The sequence below is a fragment of the Zea mays genome, chromosome 10, assembly GCF_902167145.1.
Source record: "Zea mays cultivar B73 chromosome 10, Zm-B73-REFERENCE-NAM-5.0, whole genome shotgun sequence".
In the NCBI taxonomy this organism is placed as follows: Eukaryota; Viridiplantae; Streptophyta; class Magnoliopsida; order Poales; family Poaceae; genus Zea; species Zea mays.
Genome location: NC_050105.1, coordinates 89,516,119 through 89,537,028, shown reverse-complemented (window position 1 = coordinate 89,537,028; position 20,910 = coordinate 89,516,119). Strand labels below are relative to the sequence as shown.

The following is a 20,910-nucleotide window of genomic DNA, read 5'->3' as shown; positions in this document are numbered from 1 at the left end:
ATTGCTTTCTCTCTTTCATTCTTTCTTGTGATCAAACACTCACTTGTAATTGAGGCAAGAGGCACCAATTGTGTGGTGGCCCTTGCGGGAAGTTTGATTCCCAAGTGATTTGAGAAGAGAAGCTCACTCGGTCCGAGGGACCGTTTGAGAGAGGGAAGGGTTGAAAGAGACCCGGCCTTTGTGGCCTCCTCAACGGGGAGTAGGTTTGCGAGAACCGAACCTCGGTAAAACAAATCCGTGTGTCTCACTACATTATTCGCTTGCGATTTGTTTTGCGCCCTCTCTCGCGGACTCGTTTATATTTCTAACGCTAACCCGACTTGTAGTTGTGTTTATATTTGTAAATTTCAGTTTCGCCCTATTCACCCCCCCCTCTAGGCGACTATCACCACCGCCTGTTCGGACCTGATGCTGTTTAGAGGTCGGACCTCGATCCACTTGGAGAATTTGTCGATGGCGACCAGCAGGTGCGTGTAGCCCCCGGGTGCCTTCTGCAAGGGGCCGACGAGGTCCAGCCCCCACACAGCAAACGGCCAGGTGATGGATATCGTCTGCAGGGCCTGAGCGAGCAGGTGGGTCTACCTTGCGTAGAATTGACACCCTTGGCAGGTGCGGACAATTCTAGTGGCGTCGGCCACCGCGGTCAACCAGTAGAAACCTTGTCGGAAGGCGTTTCCAACAAGGGCTCGGGGCGCCGCGTGATGACCGCAAGCCCCCGAGTGTATCTCTTGTAAGAGCTCCTGGCCTTCGGTGATAGATATGCATCACTGGAGGATGCCCGAGGGGCTGCGGTGGTAGAGCTCCTTCCCGTCTCCCAGCAAGATGAACGACTTGGCGCGCCGCGCCAACCGCCGAGCTTCGGCTCGGTCGAGGGGTAGCTCTCCTCGGTGGAGATATTACAGGTACGGGGTCTGCCAGTTTCGATTAGGCGTGACCCCGCTCCGCTCCTCCTCGACGCGCAGTGCCTCACCTTCGGGGGCCGAGGGTGCCTCGGGCTGGGCCGAGGCCTTCTCGGGCTCGGGCGTGTCGTCGGTCTTGACGGAGGGTTGATGCAGGTCTCGGGAGAAGACGTCCGGGGGAACCGTTGTTTGCTCCGAAGCTATCTTAGCCAGCTCATCCGCAGTCTCGTTGTAGCGTCGGGCTATGTGGTTGAGCTCGAGCCCGTAGAACTTGTCTTCCAGGCGTCGAACCTCATCGCAGTAGGCTTCCATCTTCGGGTCGCGACAGTGGGAGTTCTTCATGACTTGGTCGATGACGAGCTGCGAGTCACCGCGAGCGTCGAGGCGTCGGACCCCTAGCTCGATGGCGATGCGCAACCCGTTGACCAGAGCCTCGTACTCAGCCACATTGTTGGACGCCGGGAAGTGGAGGCGTAGCACGTAGCGTAGGTGCTTCCCGAGGGGTGAGATGAAGAGCAGGCCCGCACCTGCCCCTGTCTTCATCAGCGACCCATCGAAAAACATGGTCCAGAGTTCCGGTTGGATCGGAGCTGTTGGGAGCTGGGTGTCGACCCATTCAGCCACAAAGTCCGCCAAGACCTGGGACTTGATGGCCTTCCGAGGGGCGAACGAGATCGTCTCGCCCATGATTTCCACCGCCCACTTTGCAATTCTACCCGAGGCCTCTCGGCACTGGATGATCTCCCCCAGGGGAAGGATGACACCACAGTTACTGGATGAGACTCGAAATAGTGTCGCAACTTCCGCCGCGTCAGGATCACCGCGTACAGCAACTTCTGAATTTGTGGGTAGCGGATCTTGGTCTCGGACAGTACCTCACTGATGAAGTAGACTGGCCTCTGGATGGGCAATGCATGCCCCTCTTCTCGTCTCTCAACCACGATCGCGGCGCTAACCACCTGAGTGGTAGCGGTGACGTAGATCAAGAGGGCTTCTCCGGCAGCGGGAGGCACCAAGATGGGCGCGTTCGTGAGGAGCGCCTTTAGGTTCCCGAGGGCTTCCTCGGCCTCAGGGGTCCAAGTGAAGCACTCGGCCTTCCTCAAGAGGCGATACAGAGGCAGGCCTCTTTCGCTGAGGCGCGAGATGAAACGGCTCAGAGCCGCAAGGCATCCCGTGACCCTCTATACGCCTTTCAAGTCCTTGATGGGCCCCATGTTGGTGATGGCCGCGATTTTCTCCGGGTTGGCCTCGATGCCCCGCTCGGAGACGATGAACCCCAAGAGCATGCCTCGGGGGACCCCGAAGACACACTTCTCAGGATTGAGTTTTATGCCTTTCGCCTTGAGACATCGGAATGTCACTTCAAGGTCAGAAAGGAGGTCGGAGGCTTTCCTCGTCTTGACTACGATGTCATCAACGTAGGCCTCGACCGTTTGACCAATGTGTTCGCCGAACACGTGGTTCATGCACCTTTGGTATGTCGCACCCGCATTCCTCAAACCAAACGGCATGGTAACATAGCAGTACATGCTGAAAGGTGTGATGAAAGAAGTCGCGAGCTGGTCGGACTCTTTCATCCTGATTTGGTGATACCCTGAGTAGGCATCGAGGAAAGACAGGGTTTCGCACCCAGCAGTGGAATCCACGATTTGATCGATGCGAGGCAGAGGGTAGGGAACTTTTGGACATGCTTTGTTTAGACCAGTGTAGTCTACACACATCCGCCATTTCCCTCCTTTCTTTCTCACAAGCACAGGGTTGGCAAGCCATTCGGGATGGAATACCTCTTTGATGAACCCCACTGCCGTTAGCTTGTGGATCTCCTCGCCTATGGCTCTGCGCTTTTCCTCGTCGAATCGGCACAGAGGCTGCTCGAAACCCGAGCACTGTGTGGTAGGTTCCTCGAAACCCGACCACCTCAAACGTGAGGGTCTCCCTTCGGAAGTTGGAGGGTGTCCCAAAGCAGATGGGTAGATCAAGTTGTCCGAGGGGCTGGGCGCGTTTCCCGGGGATGATCCCGTGAAAAGGCGCAGCGCCTGCCCGGACCGAGGACAGATCGATCCGCAGGAGCCCGAGGGTCTCGGCGTAGATGATGTTGAGGCTACTGCCTCCATCCATGAGGACCTTGGTGAGCCTGACGTTGCCGATGACGGGGTCGACAACGAGCGGGTATTTCCCCAGGCTCGGCACGCGGTCGGGATGGTCGCCCTGGTCGAAGGTGATGGGCTTGTCGGACCAGTCTAGGTAGACTGGCGCCGCCACCTTTACCGAGCAGACCTCCCGACGCTCTTGCTTGCGGTGCCGAGCCAAGGCGTTCGCCACTTGCCCACCGTAGATCATGAAGCAGTCGTGGACCTCGGGGAACTCTCCTGCCTTGTGATCCTCCTTCTTATCGTCGTCGCGGGCCCTGCCACCTTCCACAGGTGGCCCGGCCTTGTGAAAGTGGCGCCGAAGCATGGCGCACTCCTCAAGGGTGTGCTTGACGGGCCCTTGATGATAGGGGCACGACTCCTTGAGCATCTTGTCGAAGAGATTGGCGCCTCCGGGAGGTTTCCGAGGGTTCTTATACTCGGCGGCGGCGACAAGGTCCGCGTCGGCGGCGTCGTGTTTCGCTTGCGACTTCTTCTTGCCCTTCTTCTTAGGGCCACGCTGAGTTGACGCCTCAGGGACATCTTCCGGTGGGTGGCCCTGGGGCTGCTTGTCCTTCCGGAAGATGGCCTCAACCGCCTCCTGACCAGAGGCGAACTTGGTGGCGATGTCCATCAGCTTGCTCGCCCTAGTGGGGGTCTTGCGACCCAGCTTGCTCACCAGGTCGCGGCAGGTGGTGCCGGCGAGGAACGCGCCGATGACATCCGAGTCGGTGACGTTGGGCAGCTCGGTGCGCTGCTTCGAGAATCGCCGAATATAGTCCCGGAGAGACTCCCCCGGCTGCTGGCGGTAGCTTCGGAGATCCCAGGAGTTCCCATGGCGCACATACGTGCCCTGGAAGTTGTCGACGAAGGCTTGGACCAGGTCGTCCCAGTTGGAGATCTGCCCCGGAGGCAGGTGCTCCAGCCAGGCTCGAGCGGTGTCGGAGAGGAACAGGGGGAGGTTGCGGATGATGAGATTGTCATCATCCGTTCCACCCAGGTGGCAGGCCAACCGGTAGTCCGTGAGCCATAGTTCCGGTCTCGTCTCCCCCGAGTACTTTGTGATAGTAGTCGGGGTTCGGAACCGGGTCGGGAATGGCGCCCGTCGTATGGCTCGGCTGAAAGCCTGCGGACCGGGTGGTTCGGGCGAGGGACTCTGATCCTCCTCGCTGTCGTAGCGTCCCCCACGCCTGGGGTGGTAGCCTCGGCGCACCTTCTCGTCGAGGTGGGCTCGACGGTTGCAGTGATGGTGCTCGTTGCCGAGGCGACCCGGGGCCACAGGCGCTGTGTTGCGCGTGCGCCCGGTGTGGACCGAGGCTTCCCGCATGAATCGGGAAGTCATGGCGCGATGTTCCGAAGGGTACCCCTGCCTTCGGGAGGCAGTGCTTTCGGCCCGTCGGACCGCGGCATCCTCCAGGAGATTCTTGAGCTCTCCCTGGATACGCCGCCCCTCGGTGGTAGATGGCTCCGGCATCGCGCGGAGAAGTATTGCCGCTGCAGCCAGGTTCTGGCCGACCCCACTGGAGGCCGGTGGTGGCCTTGCCCTGGCATCGTCGGCGATGCGGTGCAGGGTGCCCTGGGGTAGATGACGCGCTTCTCCGGCCGGAGGTTGGCCTGCCCATTCCTGCCCGATGTCCCAGCGGAACGGCTCAAGTTTTCCTGCTCCCTCATCGAGCCTGGCCTGCATCTCGCGGATTTGCTTGAGCTGTGGGTCATGACCCCCCGTCGGGACGGGGACCACAGCTAGCTCCCGAAGGATGTCAACACGAGGCGCAGGCCTAGGGGGATCACCGTTTTCCGGTATACCAAGATGGTTGCCTTCGCCAGGACCGCCTAGATCGACGTGGAAACATTCACGACTTGGGCCGCAGTCCTCGTCGCCGAGGCTGCGGCTACCGTCGGAACAGTCGGAAAGGCAGTAGTCGCATGCGGTCATGAAGTCCCGCATGGCACTGGGGTTACCAAGTCCGGAGAAATCCCAACAAAAGTCGGGCTCGCAATCTTCCTCGGAACCCGAGGGCCCGTAGGTCGAGACGGCCGTCAGCCGGTCCCAGGGTGACCGCATACGATACCCCAGAGGGTTTGGACTCGCCTCTATGAGAGCGTCCACCGAAGCGAAGTCGCTTGGTGGGTCGAGGCTGAATCCAAAAGGCACGAGATGGGAGTCGGTCGGTACCTCTTGGTCGACGGGCGGTGACGAAGTCGCGTCAGGGGCAGACTGCACCGTCGTCTCAGGTACGAGGGTGACGCCCAGCAAGTCCCTTGCAAGCATGCTGGTGTCGTTCGTTTGCTTGGAGTTGGCGTGTTGCGGGGAAACGACGCTCGTCTTCGTCTCAGACGCGAGGTCGATGCCCGACGTGTCCCCTGTTGGGGCGCCGGTGCCATCGACTCGCTCGACAGCCGACGAGGTGCCGCCTCCTGCTTGGCCTTGGTTGCCTCGCCTCCTCCTCCGCCGGTGGGGGAGGCGACGGGACAAACCCGAAAGTCGTTCTTCCGCCACGTGAGGAAGACGTCGTCGATTCCGCCGCCGGCGGGCGGGTTGTCGACCGCCATTGTCGCTGTCGCGCGGCGGGGGAAGGAGTGTCATGTCGTAGCTGCCGTCGAGGGACATGAACTCAAGACTCCCGAAACGGAGCACCGTCCCGGGCTAGAAAGGTTGCTGGAGACTACCCATCTGGAGCTTGACGGGAAGTTGTTCGTCAACACGCAGCAGGCCCCTACCTGGCGCGCCAACTGTCGGCGTTTCGACCCCGGGGGGTCCCTGGACCGACGAGTAAATTGTCGCCGCGTGCCCCAGCCCAGATGGGTCGGCGCGAGACGGAGCGCGAAGGGGGGAAGAAGCCGGAGGGAGACAGGCGTAAAAGGGGAAACCCGCGGCCTTCGTGTTTGTCCCGCGCCCAGGTCGGGTGCGCTTGCAGTAGGGGGTTACAAGCGTCCACGCGGGAGGGAGCGAGAGGCTTACGCGAGCGTCGTCCCGTCCTTCCCCGCGTAGCCAACCCTTTGTAAGAGGGCCCTGGACCTTCCTTTTATAGGCGTAAGGAGAGGATCCAGGTGTACAATGGGAGGTGTAGCAGTGTGCTAACGTGTCTAGCAGAGAAGAGCTAGTGCCCTAAGTACATGCCGTCGTGGCAGCCGGAGAGGTTTTGGCACCCGGTTCGTGTGGTGTCGTGGCCGTCGAAGGAGCGCTGGAGCCTGGCGGAAGGATAGCTGTCGGGGCTGTCGAGTCCTTGGTGACGTCTCCTTGCTTCCGTAAGGGGGCTGAGAGCCGCCGTCGTCATGGAGCATGTGGGACGCCATCATTACTTGTTTATCGGGGCGAGCCAGATGGGACGCCGGTCTTGTTCCCCGTAGCCTGAGTTAGCTTGGGGTAGGGTAATGATGGCGCCTCCTGTGACGTGGTCGGTCCGAGCCTTGGGTCGGGCGAGGTGGAGGCTCCTCCGAGGTCGAGGTCGAGTCTGTCTTCCGAGGCCGAGGTCGAGTCCGAGCCCCTGGGTCGGGCGAGGCGGAGACCGTCGGCTGAGGCCAGGGCTGAGTCCGAGCCCTGGGGTCGGGCGAGGCGGAGTTCGTCATCTTCCAGGGCCGAGCCCGAGTCCGAGCCGTGGGGTCGGGCGAGGCGGAGTTCGTCGTCTTCCGGGGCTGAGCCCGAGTCCGAGCCCTGGGGTCGGGCGATGCGGAGTTCGTCGTCTTCCGGGGCTGAGCCCGAGTCCGAGCCCTGGGGTCGGGCGAAGCGGAGTTCGTCGTCTTCCGGGGCTGAGCCCAAGTCCGAGCCCCTGGGTCGGGCGAGGCGGAGACCGTCGGCTGAGGCCAGGGCTGAGTCCGAGCCCTAGGGTCGGGCGAGGCGGAGTTCATCGTCTTCTGGGGCTGAGCCCGAGTCCGAGCCCTAGGGTCGGGCGAGGCGGAGTTCGTCGTCTTCCGGGGTTGAGCCCGAGTCCGAGCCCTGGGGTCGGGCGATGCGGAGTTCGTCGTCTTCCGGGGCTGAGCCCGAGTCCGAGCCCTGGGGTCGGGCGAAGCGGAGTTTGTCGTCTTCTGGGGCTGAGCCCGAGTCCGAGCCCTGGGGTCGGGCGATGCGGAGTTTCCTATGGCGCCTGAGGCCGGACTTGGCTGCTGTCAGCCTCACTCTGTCGAGCGTGGCACAGCAGTCGGAGCGGTGCAGGCGGCGCTGTCCTCTTGTCAGGCTGGTCAGTGGAGCGGTGAAGTGACTGCGGTCACTTCGGCTCTGTCGACCGAAGGGCGCGCGTCAGGATAAGGTGTCAGGCCACCTTTGCATTAAATGCTCCTGCGATACGGTCGGTCGGCGTGGCGACTTGGCCAAAGTTGCTTCTTGGCGAAGACTGGGCCTCGGGCGAACCGAAGGTGTGTCCGTTGCTGGAGGGGGTCCTTGGGCGAGACGTAAATCCTCCGGGGTCAGCTGCCCTTGCCCGAGGTTGGGCTCGAGCGAGGCGAGATCGTGTCCCTTGAGTGGACCGAGCCTTGACTTAATTATACCCATCAGGCCTTTGCAGCTTTGTGCTGATGGGGGTTACCAGCTGAGATTAGGAGTCTTGAGGGTACCCCTAATTATGGTCCCCAACAAGGGTGGATTGCAAACTTTGGTCGATGGAGATCCCGATGCCTAAGCCTCTGGAGTGGAGTGAGAGTGGTGTGAAGTGCTCAATGCAGTTACAAGTGTTTGGCTACTTTGTGTTGACTTGTTGCACATGTCCTAGACCGGGACCCCCTTCTTCCTTTTATAGGTCAAGGCAAACGGAAAGCTCGTTACACAACTCCAAAGGGTCGGACGATACGAGCGGGGGTCGGGATTTATCGCATTGCTTCATGTCCTCTAGGGTTCCTACATACCGAAGGGCTTCGGTTGATGACTTTCCATCCTTTCATCAGATCTGTAGCGATGTTGCGACCACCGTTATGTGCCATTTTATTCTGTAGTGGATTACTCGTTTGTTGGGGGCCTTCATCTTTTGAAGGTCCTAAAAAACATGGTTAACCACTATTTCCCGATACATCTCTAAGTGTTGCAGGTGCTTCGACAGTAGGCACCTTCAGAATAAATGAAGAAAGGGATGAAGGCATTAGCTTCATCATAACAATACGGGAAGACGAAGACAGAAGCCAAAACAGGGTCGGAAGAAGGTGTTCACAAGATTTTGTTGTCAAGATGATAAAGATAGAAGACAATACTACCCTTGTGTCATTTGTAAATCATATGTACAAGCTTTGTGGATACACTTGTAATTTCATGCGAAGTTGTACATCTCCCCTATAAATAGATGAACAATATCATCCATAGATTCACCTTTTTTTCCAGTGAAGGGAACACTCATTTATTCAGCTTCCGACGTAACCTTCGTTCTCTCATTCATGTAAAACCAAAGGTATGTTTATAATTATTTATCAATCACTAGGAATGGAAGTTGAAATGAATATGCAGATAAGTTAGAATGCTTGTTCTTTATTACCTATTCTAGTTAGTTATATAAACATTCTGTATTTGCCACCCTCTTCCTTCGTATGACCTTCGGAAAGATGTCATATGAAGGAAGAGACAGGTAGCGTATAAATTCATGTTAAATTATTTTTGACACCCCCAAGGATTCCAAAACAAGTGTCCCTCACTACCTTCGTTCTTGGATCATTAATGCCCCAAAGACGAAGGTCCCTACTATTTAATATTGTGTTGCCTTGTTTTTGGTTCTATACAGTTACCAAAAACAAGTGAACAACACCACCATTCTCTGTTGACTTCTCCATGGGAGGGTGGTTGGCCTAGTGTTGGTGTTTCGAACCTGCTAGTGGTCGAGAGAGGAAAGAAGAGCTCCCAAGTCTCTTGTGTGTGGCTAGACCTAAGGAATACGACACTAGAGCTCTCTGCTAAGCCTTGGATGTCGTCGTGATTCGCTCATCGGCTCTGGCCTCAGTGGTTCTCTGGGTCCTCCGGTCCGTCTGTGTGTCTCTCGTGTCCACCTCCTTGTGTCCATCTCTGACCCTCCCCTTTTATAGACCAAGGTGGGGGTCGGTTACCGGCTCCTTTCTTTAGAAGGAGCTATTGAGCCATGGTAAAACGAGAAGTTTCACCCTAATAAATCATGATTGTCACCTTGCGCCTCGGTCGTCTGGGATTCCCTGATTTCGTCCTTTATGGCAAGCGGTATGGGTGGCGTAGAGCCCCAACGCCATTATTACTTCCTCTGCGCCACGTCGACCCTTGGCAGGCGTTATGGGTTGTAACAGTTACCTCCCGAGGTTGGCCTCGGACGATCCGTGACTATGCCTCCCGGTCGGGGTCAGCGCTGGCAGGCGGAGCAGGGGCGGTAGTCGTGGCGGGACGAGCGGGCGGGAGCATGGTGAGGCGGGGGGCGCGGTGTGGGCAGGATCTGCGGGCAGGCGTTGGTGTGGTTGATCGTACGGTGAGAAGTAGGGTGGAGCGGAGCCATGGTATCGCATGGACGTCGGTCCACGTTAGGTTTTTAATTAAATCAGATGAATTAAAAGTTTAGCGTTTTTACTAATTATGATTGTTGCTTGAATATATATTCAAGAGCCAAATGATCAGCCTATTCATGGTCGGGCACCAGTTTTTGGTCTTTACGGTCGGACGGCATGCCCACGCCCATCATCACCATCATGACGATGAGTTGGATTTGGAGGCAGTTGGATTTGGAGGCAGGCGGGGTGTAGTAGTATGGGTAGGGGTGGGCGTTCGGGTTACCCGAAAATTTCGGGCCGGGTAATTCGGGTTTTTAAAATTTCGGATTTTGAGAATCGATATCCAAAATTACAACGGGTTTTGCAATACCCGAAAATTCGGGTACCCAGAATTTCGGGTTCGGGTTTGGGTATTCCCGAACTACCTGTACTATTGTGTGGGCTTCATAAAAACACATACACCCTATTAAATTAGTATAAAAATATAGTTTGAATAATGATATACATGAACATATAAAACACAAGCAATCTACAATCACGAGTTATGCACACTTACACATAATTATAGATGTACAAATTAATAATTAAGCATGACCTGAGTACATGACACATTAAAGTTTGGGTAATTCGGGTAACCGATTGTGATACCCGAATTACCCGAAATAAAATCGGGTTTTTTAAGTTGCTACCCAAAATTCCCGAACAAAATTCGGGTTTCGGGTATTTCGGGTTCGGGTATTCCAGGTTCGGGTTTCGGGTTTTTTTGCCCTGTCCAAGTATGGGTACACGGAATGAGTAGAGTACAGTACATGCATCATGTATGTATGAACCCATCCAATAGTTCCATACTCTGTTCCTGCCTGGATCGTTAGGTTTTTACTACGTGCGAGTGGTTGGCATAACAAGTTACAAACTGATCAAAGACAATAGAGGACAGTTAGGTGCTGTTATAGTTCACAAAATATAATATAAAGGAACAATTGGATCTATACCATTAAAAGATCCAAACTTTAGATATATACCATGGACCCCACATGTCATTGACTCATGTGGACCCACATGTAAGTGAGATAGTAATGGTATAGATCCAAAGTGGTGATCTTTTAATGGTATGGATCCAAATTTCCCTAATATAAATGGCAACAATAATAATTTACACTAAGTACCAGCGGCAACAAGTTTGAGTAGACCAATGTCAGATACTAGTTCTTAGCGTGATACTCCCCCGTTTCTTTTTAGTTGTCGCTGGATAGTTCAATTTTGCACTATTCAGCGACAACTAAAACGAAACGGAGGGAATATTTCATTACGATTGGACTTATACAAACATAGTTTAGTGTTATCAGTTACCTATCAAATTATAAATACTTAACCAAACACCACCATGTCAATTCTTGAATCTTGATGGCCAGCTTCCGTGCAGGGGACGGCGTTTTCTGCTCATGAAACATCAAAGACCAGTCTCATGGGTGAAAACAAGCGTTCCTCTACATTCTCCTACAGTTTACGAGGCAAGGTATAGCAGGCTAGCCGGCTAGCTGGGTAAAAAACACTTCATGCATGCGCGCGCATCTCTTATCATCTCACCTAACACCAGAGCAACCAAAAGAAAGGACTCTGTGCCGTTTGGTTCCGATTTTTGGATTCTACACATTAACCAAGAAAATCAACTTGAACCTTGATTGTGAGATAATGCACAGAATCCAAGGTGTAATATCCTGTTTGTTTGGCTCTCTCTTAGCAGATTTTGATGGGTAGATTCTCATAATCACCATAAAACCAAACGGGAATGTTCGGGGGGCAGCCGCCTCGTCGCCTTCGCCATCACGTCTGCTTCGCGTGCTGCACCTGCTGATCACCCTGCTCTGCCTCTCCTGGCCGTGCAGGAGCAGCCGCATCAGCAGCTTCCGTCTGCCCAGCCGGCCCGGCGCCACTGCCAGCGCCGTACATGTGAGCGAACGCCGCCGGCAGCGAGGGCATCGCCTGCCCCGGCACGCCGAACATGGCCCCCGGCGGGCACGGGAAGTGGGCGCCGGCCGCGACGCACGGGAACGGGAGCATGTCGAACCCCGCCGCCGCGCCCATGCCGAAGCCCAGGCCCATGCCGAGATGGGGGAAGTGCGCCATGGGGTGGTGGTGCAGGAGCTGCTGCTGCATCGCTGGCAGCAGCATCGCCGCCGGTGGCATGCACAGCCCGGTCCCCATCGACATCATCTGCACTTGCAGCTGCAGCGTCTTCAGGTACTCGATCGCCTCCTCCAGCATCGACGACTTGTCGACCTGCACGCAAGAGGAGCGGTCGAGCGGATGATGCGTTGCGTTAGCGGGGTCATCATCAGTCATCACATCGTCGCCTCGTGTCGTACGTGTGGATGAACGATGACGACGCAGCAGCTCATGCTCAGTCTAGCAGACAGACAGACCTTGTTGCAGTTGGGAATGAGCTCCTGCAGGGCGCGCATCTTCTCGTTGATCCGGTCCCGTCTCCTCTGCAAGTGCAACGCACGTAGCAAGGTTGGTCAGTGAGATGGCATGCATGTGCTCATTGCCAGAGCGTGCAGGGAGGAGAGGGGAAGCGAGCGAGCGGCGCGTACCCTCTCCGACAGGTTGTGCACCTCGGCGGTGCGGCAGCGCTTGGCGCTCCGCGCCGCCGACCTCCTCGTCGCGCCGGGCTCGTCGTCCAGGTCCTGCAGATAGGAGAAAGGATACATGGATGGAGGCGCGGGGATATTGGATTGGATCAATGGGTGCAGTGGCGAGCGTGGTCGCCTGGTCGGGCATGCTATTACTACCTCGTCCGGACTGACCGAGCAGTCCGCGGCCAGGTGGCGGCTCCTCTTGAGCTGGCTCCGACCACCGTTGCCGGAGCAGACCGAAGAGGTCGTCACCGCCGCCGCATCCGGAGGTCTTGCTTCTGGTTGCGACCGGGGCTGAGGTTGAGCTACCGTGCCGACCGTCTCCCCATGGCGGCTATCTGGGAGCAGAGGCGCCAGCGGAGGAGGAGGTGGCGCCGCCGCTGCCGCTGTGGTGCGCGGCGCCTTGGGTGGCTGCAGCCACGCCATCCTCTGCTCGGAGAACAGCGGCGTGCTCCGCAGCCGGTTCGCTGCCGCCTGGACGACCGTGGACTCGACGGGGTTGCTCGCGGCCGCGGCGGCGGGCGCCGCCGCCGCCTGCGGTCGCTGGAGGGGCCGCGAGAAGAAGGTGAAGTTCAAGACGCCCTCCCCTCCGCCGGCGGCGCTCGGCGGGGCCAGCTTGTTGGCCGCGGCCTCGGCCGGCGGCGTGGCCGCGGCGTGGAAGGCCGGCGCCGGCGCGGCCACCTCCGAGTACTCGGACAGGAGGCCGGCGCAGAACTCCGGCGGCAGCGGCGCCGTGTCGCCGTCGCCGTCGTCGGCGACGGGGCAATGCAACCACGGCACGGCGTCGTCGTCGTCGTGGACGGGGAGGCCGGCGAGCCCGAGCCCGGAGCCGGCGTCGTGCGTGCCCAGCGGGACGGAGACGGCGGTCACGAACGCTGACGCCTTGGTGGTGTCCGAGGCATGCCGCTTCAGCTCCTGCGACCTGCTGCTGCCGGCGGCGCTGCAGGTGAAGGGCTGGAACGGCGGCGGCGCCCTCCGCAGCGCCGGGCCACGGTCCCACAGCAGCTCGGCCAGCTCCTCGCCCGGCCCAGTCCTACAGATGGAAATCGAAACGGGCATCAGAATCCGGAGCTAACCTCTGGATGGAACCAAGAACGAGAAATGGTGCGGGCAGGCACTGACATCAGAGGGCGGTGCGGTTGGCCCGGCGACAGGTGGTGGAGAAGGATGGAGCGCACACACGCGGACCGCGGACGGGCGGAGCCAAGAGGATAGGAGCTGGAGCAGTAGGGAGATGGAGCAAGGAGAAGAGATGCGGTGCGGGCAGGCGCAGTTGAAGGAAGGCGACGCGCCGACGCGGCACCTACCTACCGCCGTAGAAGCAGGAGCCGAGGACGAGGAGGTGTCGCCGTTACGGACGGGCCAGTGATGGTAGATGCTGGATGGGTCTCCAAGAAGCGGAGCGCTGCGGAGGGGACGGGAGGTGGGGCGCGCGACGGCAACGGCAGCGCACGCGCTTGGCTGGGGCCTGGGGTATCCGATATGGAGTATACACCACACAAAATAAAACGCTTGTTTCCGACTTGCAGACATCTGCTTATTGGCTGCCTGTGGATAGTTAGGTTTTTAGTGAAAAAAGCAGATACTGCACTCTTCTATAATGCAAAACATGCTATCCAGCTTAACCATCTCCTTTCTAACAAATATTAGTACAAAGGGAGATGCTAAATTTCACGTGTCTAAGACTCACTCTCAAGCAACAGTAAATTTAGCCTTTTTTCAGCTCTTGTATCCCTAGCAAGTCACTATAAAAGGTTCGCTATAATGTAGAGAGTCCTCGTCCGCATTTGCTCGCGCGACCACCACCAGTGTTGGGCCTCAAACTCCCTAATTTATCTGGGCGCGTCAAATTACCTAACACCGATCTACCTAGCGCAGCTGACCTATCAACATGATAGGTCAGCCACGCACCGATCAATGGTGTTGTCCATCTTGCCACAACATCGGCTCTCTCTCGTTGACCCTCCCTCTGCTCCCATGCCATTGCATCGATGCTAGGCTTGTCCCTACGCGCGACCCTCCTACCTCCTACCTAACCCCACCCCTCTAGCACCCCTCCACCTAGACGATTGCCCCTCCGAATCTATGTCCACCACTCCTCATCTTGTAGGTAAGGTATATTTTTCTATTCTTAATTTGTTATTTGAATGATAATTGATAGCAAGGGCTAGTACTTTAGATGTTAGAGTTAGTTAGTTACTTAGTTTAGGTATTATCAGTTTAGACTTAGGTTTAGGTTTAGATAAGGTTTAGTTTAGGCTAGGTTTAGGTTTAGTTTTTCTTTATGTTTAGTTTAGGTTAACATTAGTTTTTTTGTAAAAAAATTGGCCCTTTTAAACTATTTTGATAAATAACATCAAAGTTAGTATGTATAGGTTCTATTTATTTAGTAGCAACATGTTTAATTCATTATAACATTTTCGTAGTCTTGATGTAGTTTGCTTAAATGATTTTAGAGATGTATTATTTAGTTCGTTTGTCTCATGGAGGAATTGTTAGAAAATAAGATATATTTGAGAATATGAAGGATGAACTAGAAATGTTTCCTTAACAAAAAGTTCAATGGTGATTTCTCATTTAAGGATGAATGATTGTGGGAAGAGCAGGGCACACAATGTGTTGATGTTGTTGCTCAACGAGGGTCATTGGTCGTGCTACATAATGGTAGTGCAAGGTTCAAATATTACATTTCCTAAGATTTTTATGGAGAATGGATATAGGCAGGTGTTCAACGGAGCACTTAGCGATGGTTAGGGGATCTCGACATTCCCTATGGGTGTTTAGTCTATCCTCGGTCCCTAAGTGTTCACGGGAGAGCCTGGCAGCGGCTAGGGCCTCCCGGTATTCATTGTGGGCTCCATGGTTCATTTAGGGCCCTAAGCATTCACGAGAGGGTATAACAGTGGCCAAGGTCTCCCAACATTCACCAGTCACTCTCTAAGATGTCTAAGATACCAAGTGTTCATGGGAGAGCTTGCCAGCGATCAAGGATTCCCAATATCCACTTAGTACCCCAGCAGGAGAACCCTAGGCTCCAAGTGTTCACAGGTAGACCTAGGAGTGGCCAGAGGCTCCTAACACTCAATGACAAGGACCATGCTAACTACACCTTGAGTCATAGCGATATATATAGAAGGGGGTCACCTTGTTTTGAGGCAACCATGACCAAGGGAGAAGTAAAAATATTCCTTGATCCTTTAAAAAGCTTGCTTGACTTCATTGGTCCATTAGAAGGGACCAGGGCCCCAAAGCAGTTTAAAGAAGGGAAGTACTCATTCCCCTAACTTAAAAATTAAGAGGCTAATGGTTGCTATGCAGTCAAAAGCATATCCAAGAAAGACACAATGCACAATTTTTGGTCCAAGTTTTTTTAGTTTCTTGTTGATTGACAAATTAACCTTGGCCAAACAACCCCATGTTTACAAGTAAGATATATTTAATATCTTCTTTCTCCCATTCTTCAAATGGTGTAATTTGTCTGTTCTTTGCGAGTATTTTATTCAAGACATGACACGTCGTTGTAATTGCCTCACCCCATTATTCCCCTAGATAGTCCCACTGTCTCTAATATGGTATTAATGGACTCAGTTAGAGTTTGATTCTTTCTTGTAGTGATCTCAGTGGATTGTGGTGAGTACGGCGTTGTCCTCTCATAGATAATATCATACTCCGCACAGAACTCATAAAACTCATTTAAGAAATATTATTCCCTCGATCAGATCGTAACGATTTAATTTTTTTTCTCAAGTTAATTTTCTACCACGACTTTATAAATTTTAAAATGATGTAATGCTTCATCTATTGATTTTAACAAGTATACTTAGCAGAATCTAGTTCAATCGTCTATAAACACTAAGTACCTTTTATCATGTTGGGTCAACTCGCCATTATTCATTGCACACAAAATCGAAATGAATTAGTTGTAATTAATGGTGCGAAGCCGCTCGTCGCGCGCGATGGCTTGCTTTTGTGAGGTTATATACACAAAATCGAAATGAATTAGTTGTAATGGTGCGAGAACATATGTCAGAATATAATGGAGCTTACGTACCATGACCACGTCTTCCCTCGTCTCCGCTGTGTCGCACGCATATGGGTTGCTTTAATCTTTTCCATAACCACTCAACGTAGAACGTAGGATATGGTACTAAAGAACGGGGAAAAATTTTATTTAATGTAAGATTTTAAAATCATTACATATTTAAGTGAATTTTAGTTTCCTTATATGTCACTGGCCCTCTGCATGTTATATACAGAAAAAATTCATATATATCATTTAATAACACACAAAGAGTATAAAATCTCAACTACTTGTTAAGGCTGTAAGAGTAGTATGTCATTCCGTGTTCTGCCATCACCCTCCTCCCTGCACAGCTCATTCCCATGTTCTGTCATGACCTCAACGAGATTCGAACCCACGACCTCTCAGGCAAATGCGAACAATAGCTACCTGTCGGCGTTTCGAGACCGGGGGGTCCCTGGGCCGACGAGTGAATGTCGCCGCGTGCCCCAGCCCAGATGGGTCGAGCGCGAGGGCGAGCGCGAAGGGGGGAGAGCGAGGCGACCAGAGACCGGCGTGAGAGAGGTGGGAATCCCGCGGCCTTCGTGTTCGTCCCGCGCCCAGGTCGGGTGCGCTTGAAGTAGGGGGTTACAAGCGTCCACGCGGGAGAGGGAGCGAGCGGCCCCAAGCGAGCGCCTGTCTCGTCCTCGTCCCCGCGCGGCCAACCCTCTCTAAGAGGGCCCTGGTCCTTCCTTTTATAGACGTAAGGAGGGGATCCAGGTGTACAATGGGGGTGTAGCAGAGTGCTACGTGTCTAGCGGAGGAGAGCTAGCGCCCTAAGTACATGCCACAACCCCTAAGTACATGCCGTTGTGGCAGCCGGAGAGATTTTGGCACCCAGCTGGTGTGATGTCGTGGCCGTCGGAGGAGCGATCGAGCCTGGCGGAGGGACAGCTGTCGGAGCGGTTGAGTCCTTGCTGACGTCCTCCTGCTTCCGTAAGGGGGCCGAGAGCCGCCGTCGTCACAGAGTATGGGGGGCGCCATCATTGCCTATCTAGCGGAGCGAGCCAGATGGGACGCCGGTCTTGTTTCCTGCGGCGCGAGTCAGCTCGGGGTAGGGCGATGATGGCGCCTCCTGTCGACGTGGCTGGCCTGCGCCCTAGGTCGGGCGATGTGGAAGCTCCTCCGAAGCCGAGGTCGAGTCCGAGCCCCTGGGTCGGGCGAGGCGGAGGCCGTCGGCTGAGGCCAGGGCGGAGTCCGAGCCCTGGGGTCGGGCGAAGCGGAGTTCGTCGTCTTCTGGGGCTGAGCCCGAGTCCGAGCCCTGGGTCGGGCGGAGCGGAGTTCGCCGTCTTCCGGGACTTAGCCCGAGTCCGAGCCCTGGGTCGGGCGGAGCGGAGTTCGCCGTCTTCCGCGACTTAGCCCGAGTCCGAGCCCTGGGTCGGGCGGAGCGGAGTTCGCCGTCTTCCGGGACTTAGCCCGAGTCCGAGCCCTGGGTCGGGCGAAGCGGAGCTTCCTATGGTGCCTTCGGCCGGGCCTGGCTGCCTGTCAGTCTCACTCTGTCAAGTGGCACTGCAGTCGGAGTGGCGCAGGCGGTGCTGTCCTTCTGTCAGGCCGGTCAGTGGAGCGGCGAAGTGACGACGGTCACTTCGGCTCTGCCGGCTGGGGGGCGCGCGTCAGGATAAAGATGTCAGGCCACCTTTGCATTAAATGCTCCTGCGATTTGGTCGGTTGGTGCGGCGATTTGGTCAGGGTTGCTTCTTAGCGAAGGCAGGGCCTCGGGCGAGCCGGAGATATATTCACCGTTGGAGGGGGGCCTCGGGCGAGACGGAAATCCTCCGGGGTCGGCTGCCCTTGTCCGAGGCTAGGCTCGGGCGAGGCGTGATCGAGTCGCTCGAATGGACTGATCCCTGACTTAGTCGCACCCATCAGGCCTTTGCAGCTTTATGCTGATGGGGGTTACCAGCTGAGAATTAGGAGCCTTGAGGGTACCCCTAATTATGGTCCCCAACAGTAGCCCCCGAGCCTCGAAGGGAGTGTTAGCACTTGCTTGGAGGCTTTCGTCGCACTTTTTTGCAAGGGGACCAGCCTTTCTCGGTTGCATTTTATTCCGGTGGGTGCGCGTGAGCGCACCCGCCGGGTGTAGCCCCCGAGGCCTCGGAGGAGTGGTTTTACTCCTTCGAGGTCTTAATGCCTTGCGTAATGCTTCGGCTGGTCTGGTTGTTCCCTCATGCGAGCTGGCCGTAGCCCGAGTGTACGGTCGGGTCCCAAGTTCTCGGGCTGGTATGTTGACGCTGTCAACGGTTCGGCCGGAGCCGGGTTTGCGAGAGCAGCCCCCGAGCCTCTGCACAGGGCGAGAGGGCGATCAGGGACAGACTCGGCTTTTTTCATACGCCCCTGCGTCGCCTTTCCGCAAGGAGGAGGGGGGAAAGCGCCATGTTGCCCTCGATGGGCGCCGAACATGGTGTCTCCGGTGAGCTGCAAGCGGGTAATCCGAGTGGATGTCCGTGCCCCGTTCGTTAGGGGTCGGCTAGGGGCCCAGAGGCACGCCCAAAAGTACCTGCGAGTGATCTGCCGGACCCGGTCCCCTGGCGACGGGGTCCGAGGGCTCGATGCCTCCCTCTGATGGGATTCCGTTACAAGATCGCTCCCGCTGGTCTCGGAAATGTCCTAGGGTACCTCGGGAGCGCAGCCCGAGCCTTGGTTATGTATCGAACGTACCCATGGTCATCCCTCGCTCGGTGTCTGAGGCGGCTGTGAACCCTTCGGGGGCCAGCCTTCGAACCCCTGATCAGTAATGGGCGCGGAGCCCGAGTAGCCTGAGGCGGCCGTGGAACCCTTCTGAGGGGCCGACCTTCGAACCTCTGACCAGTAGTGGGTGTAGGGCCCACGCGATCTGAGGCGGCTGTCGAACCCTTTCGAGGGGCCAGCCTTCGAACCTCTGATCAGTTGGGTGGCTCGGAGCCTGGTTCCTTCACAGGGAAGGATCCTTTTCGGGGTATCCCCCTTTCCCGGTCCCTGTTGCAAGAGAGAGAAAGAGGAAAAAGGAAAAGGATACGAAATCGAACGACGAGGCGTACCTTTTTTGGCGCGGTTATTACGGCGAAGGCGAAGCGTTGCGTGCTTCTCCTGCCAGAGGCGCCGCCTGTCCCGCCGCGGAGTTAATGCGACGGGGCGAGTGGTTGGCGGGGCGGCCGTTGCGCGTGCGCGAGCCGTTCGAGGAACGGAACACGGGCGCGTTGTCTTTACGCCGTGAGAGAGGGTTCTCTCGCTGCCCCCGGATGGGACGTGAGCTTGGCTGACGACGTGACCGCTGCTCTCGCCCGCCTGCCACCGCCATTACTGCCGGCCCATTTTTGGCCGCACTGACCGCCGCGCCAGGCTGGCGCTACTGGGTCGCCTCGAGTCGCGATATTGGTTCCGCAATCGAGGAGGCGCGGTGGTGGCGCAAGTGGCGGTGCGGTTGCATGCACGAAGCGTTCGGCGTGCCGGTTGCATGACACGTGGGCCTGGGCCTCCGTGCTGGGCGTGTTGGGAGTCGGAGAAGTGCGCCCACTTGGCGCGGTTGCATGCCGCCTGCATGGCCGCCCGCCCCTTTCGCCCGTTGGTCTGGGCAAAAGTGGAGGGTCACTTGTAACCGCTGGGCGGTTGTGCACACCGCGCACGACGGTTTGGCTTCTTTTGCTCTGAGCCGGCTTGCATGACATGTGGGATCCAGCCCCCGCGCTGCAGGGGAGGGCCTTGGAGCGTGTTGGAGAAGACTCAACCCGTGACGGCCGGGGACGCAAGTAGGGATAGTCGCCTTTAAAAGGAGGGCGACCCCCTTGGAAGGCGACCATGTCTTCGCGCTCCCTTATGCATCGTGTCTTTCCACCTTCCAAGCCCCTGGGTCGGGGATACCCGCCGTCTTTCCGCCTCATCGCCGGAGGAGCGCAACTCCGTGGGAGTTGGTACCTTTCAGCCATCGTTCGGCTTCAAGGATTTTCATCAGCTAGCCCGGCTGTACCCCCCGCCGGCAGTCACCCAAGACGGCGACTACCAGCCCCTGGGTGGGGAGAAGCAAGCCGGGCTACGATCTTGGTCCCACCCTCAGCTTCAAGGATGTTCATCATCCTCGCTGGGGTGGAGGTCGGGCTGAGCCGGAGCTCTACCTCCCGCGCGGGTTCGTGGGTCACCCTCTCCTGCGGTGTTCGAGGGAGAGGGCGCTCGCTGGCCCTGCGGGCGGGCCGGACTTCGACAACGCGGGGCTGGTCAGCGGCGGGCGTCGTTAGCCCCAGCGTGTCGAGCTCGTCGGCTTGGCTCCCGGCGGCCCCTCCTGCCAGAAGGCGGCTGCCGCGCCGTGTGCACGGGAGGACCTCCCAAGATGTCGCGCGCTGCTAGGGCGGCGTTCGTGTTCTGGGGCGGTCCTGCCTTTGCACCGGTATGGCGCCTCCGCGCGGAGGTCGGTGCCCCACTCGTCTGGGAGGATCTGAGTGGGGATCTGCCGGGAGGCTGACGGCCCCTGTCGTCGGTGCCAAGGTGGAGGCGGCTCGAGAAGTCCCCGTCGCTGACGGGACCACCGCCACCATCCGCGCTTCGGGCCTCCGGCTCTTTGTACTTGTCCTCGCCCCTCGAGCGCCGATGTGGGCGAGGGCAAGATTGCAGTAGCACCCACCCTGAGGCCTGCGCTGCCGCAGTTCGGCCACCCGGAGCGGGGGTCGTTGTTGTTGCCGTCAGAGCGGGCGGCGGCGAGCCGCCCGTTAGTCCTTTGTTGCTCCGCAGGCCCTCCCCCATCGAGTGGGGTTGTTCGTACCTGCGGAGGGGGAACCGGAGTTCCGTTTGTAATG

General features: G+C 56.9%; 1 protein-coding gene across 2 annotated transcripts; it reads right to left on the bottom strand.

The window, feature by feature from the left end:
* Positions 1 to 10,731: 10,731 nt before the first annotated feature.
* Positions 10,732 to 13,582, bottom strand: LOC103641361 (transcription factor APG). 2 transcript variants are annotated; one of them, XM_008664716.4, is made up of 5 exons: positions 13,210 to 13,579; positions 12,244 to 13,120; positions 12,046 to 12,138; positions 11,875 to 11,940; positions 10,732 to 11,731 (listed from the first exon to the last, which is right to left on the bottom strand). In XM_008664716.4, coding segments are annotated over exons 1-5 (1,494 nt in total). In that variant the 5' UTR covers positions 13,212 to 13,579; the 3' UTR covers positions 10,732 to 11,275. The 2 variants fall into 2 exon arrangements, with proteins under 2 accessions (XP_008662938.1, XP_020401580.1); XM_020545991.3 differs by having other exon boundaries at positions 12,046 to 13,120; positions 13,210 to 13,582.
* Positions 13,583 to 20,910: the final 7,328 nt, after the last annotated feature.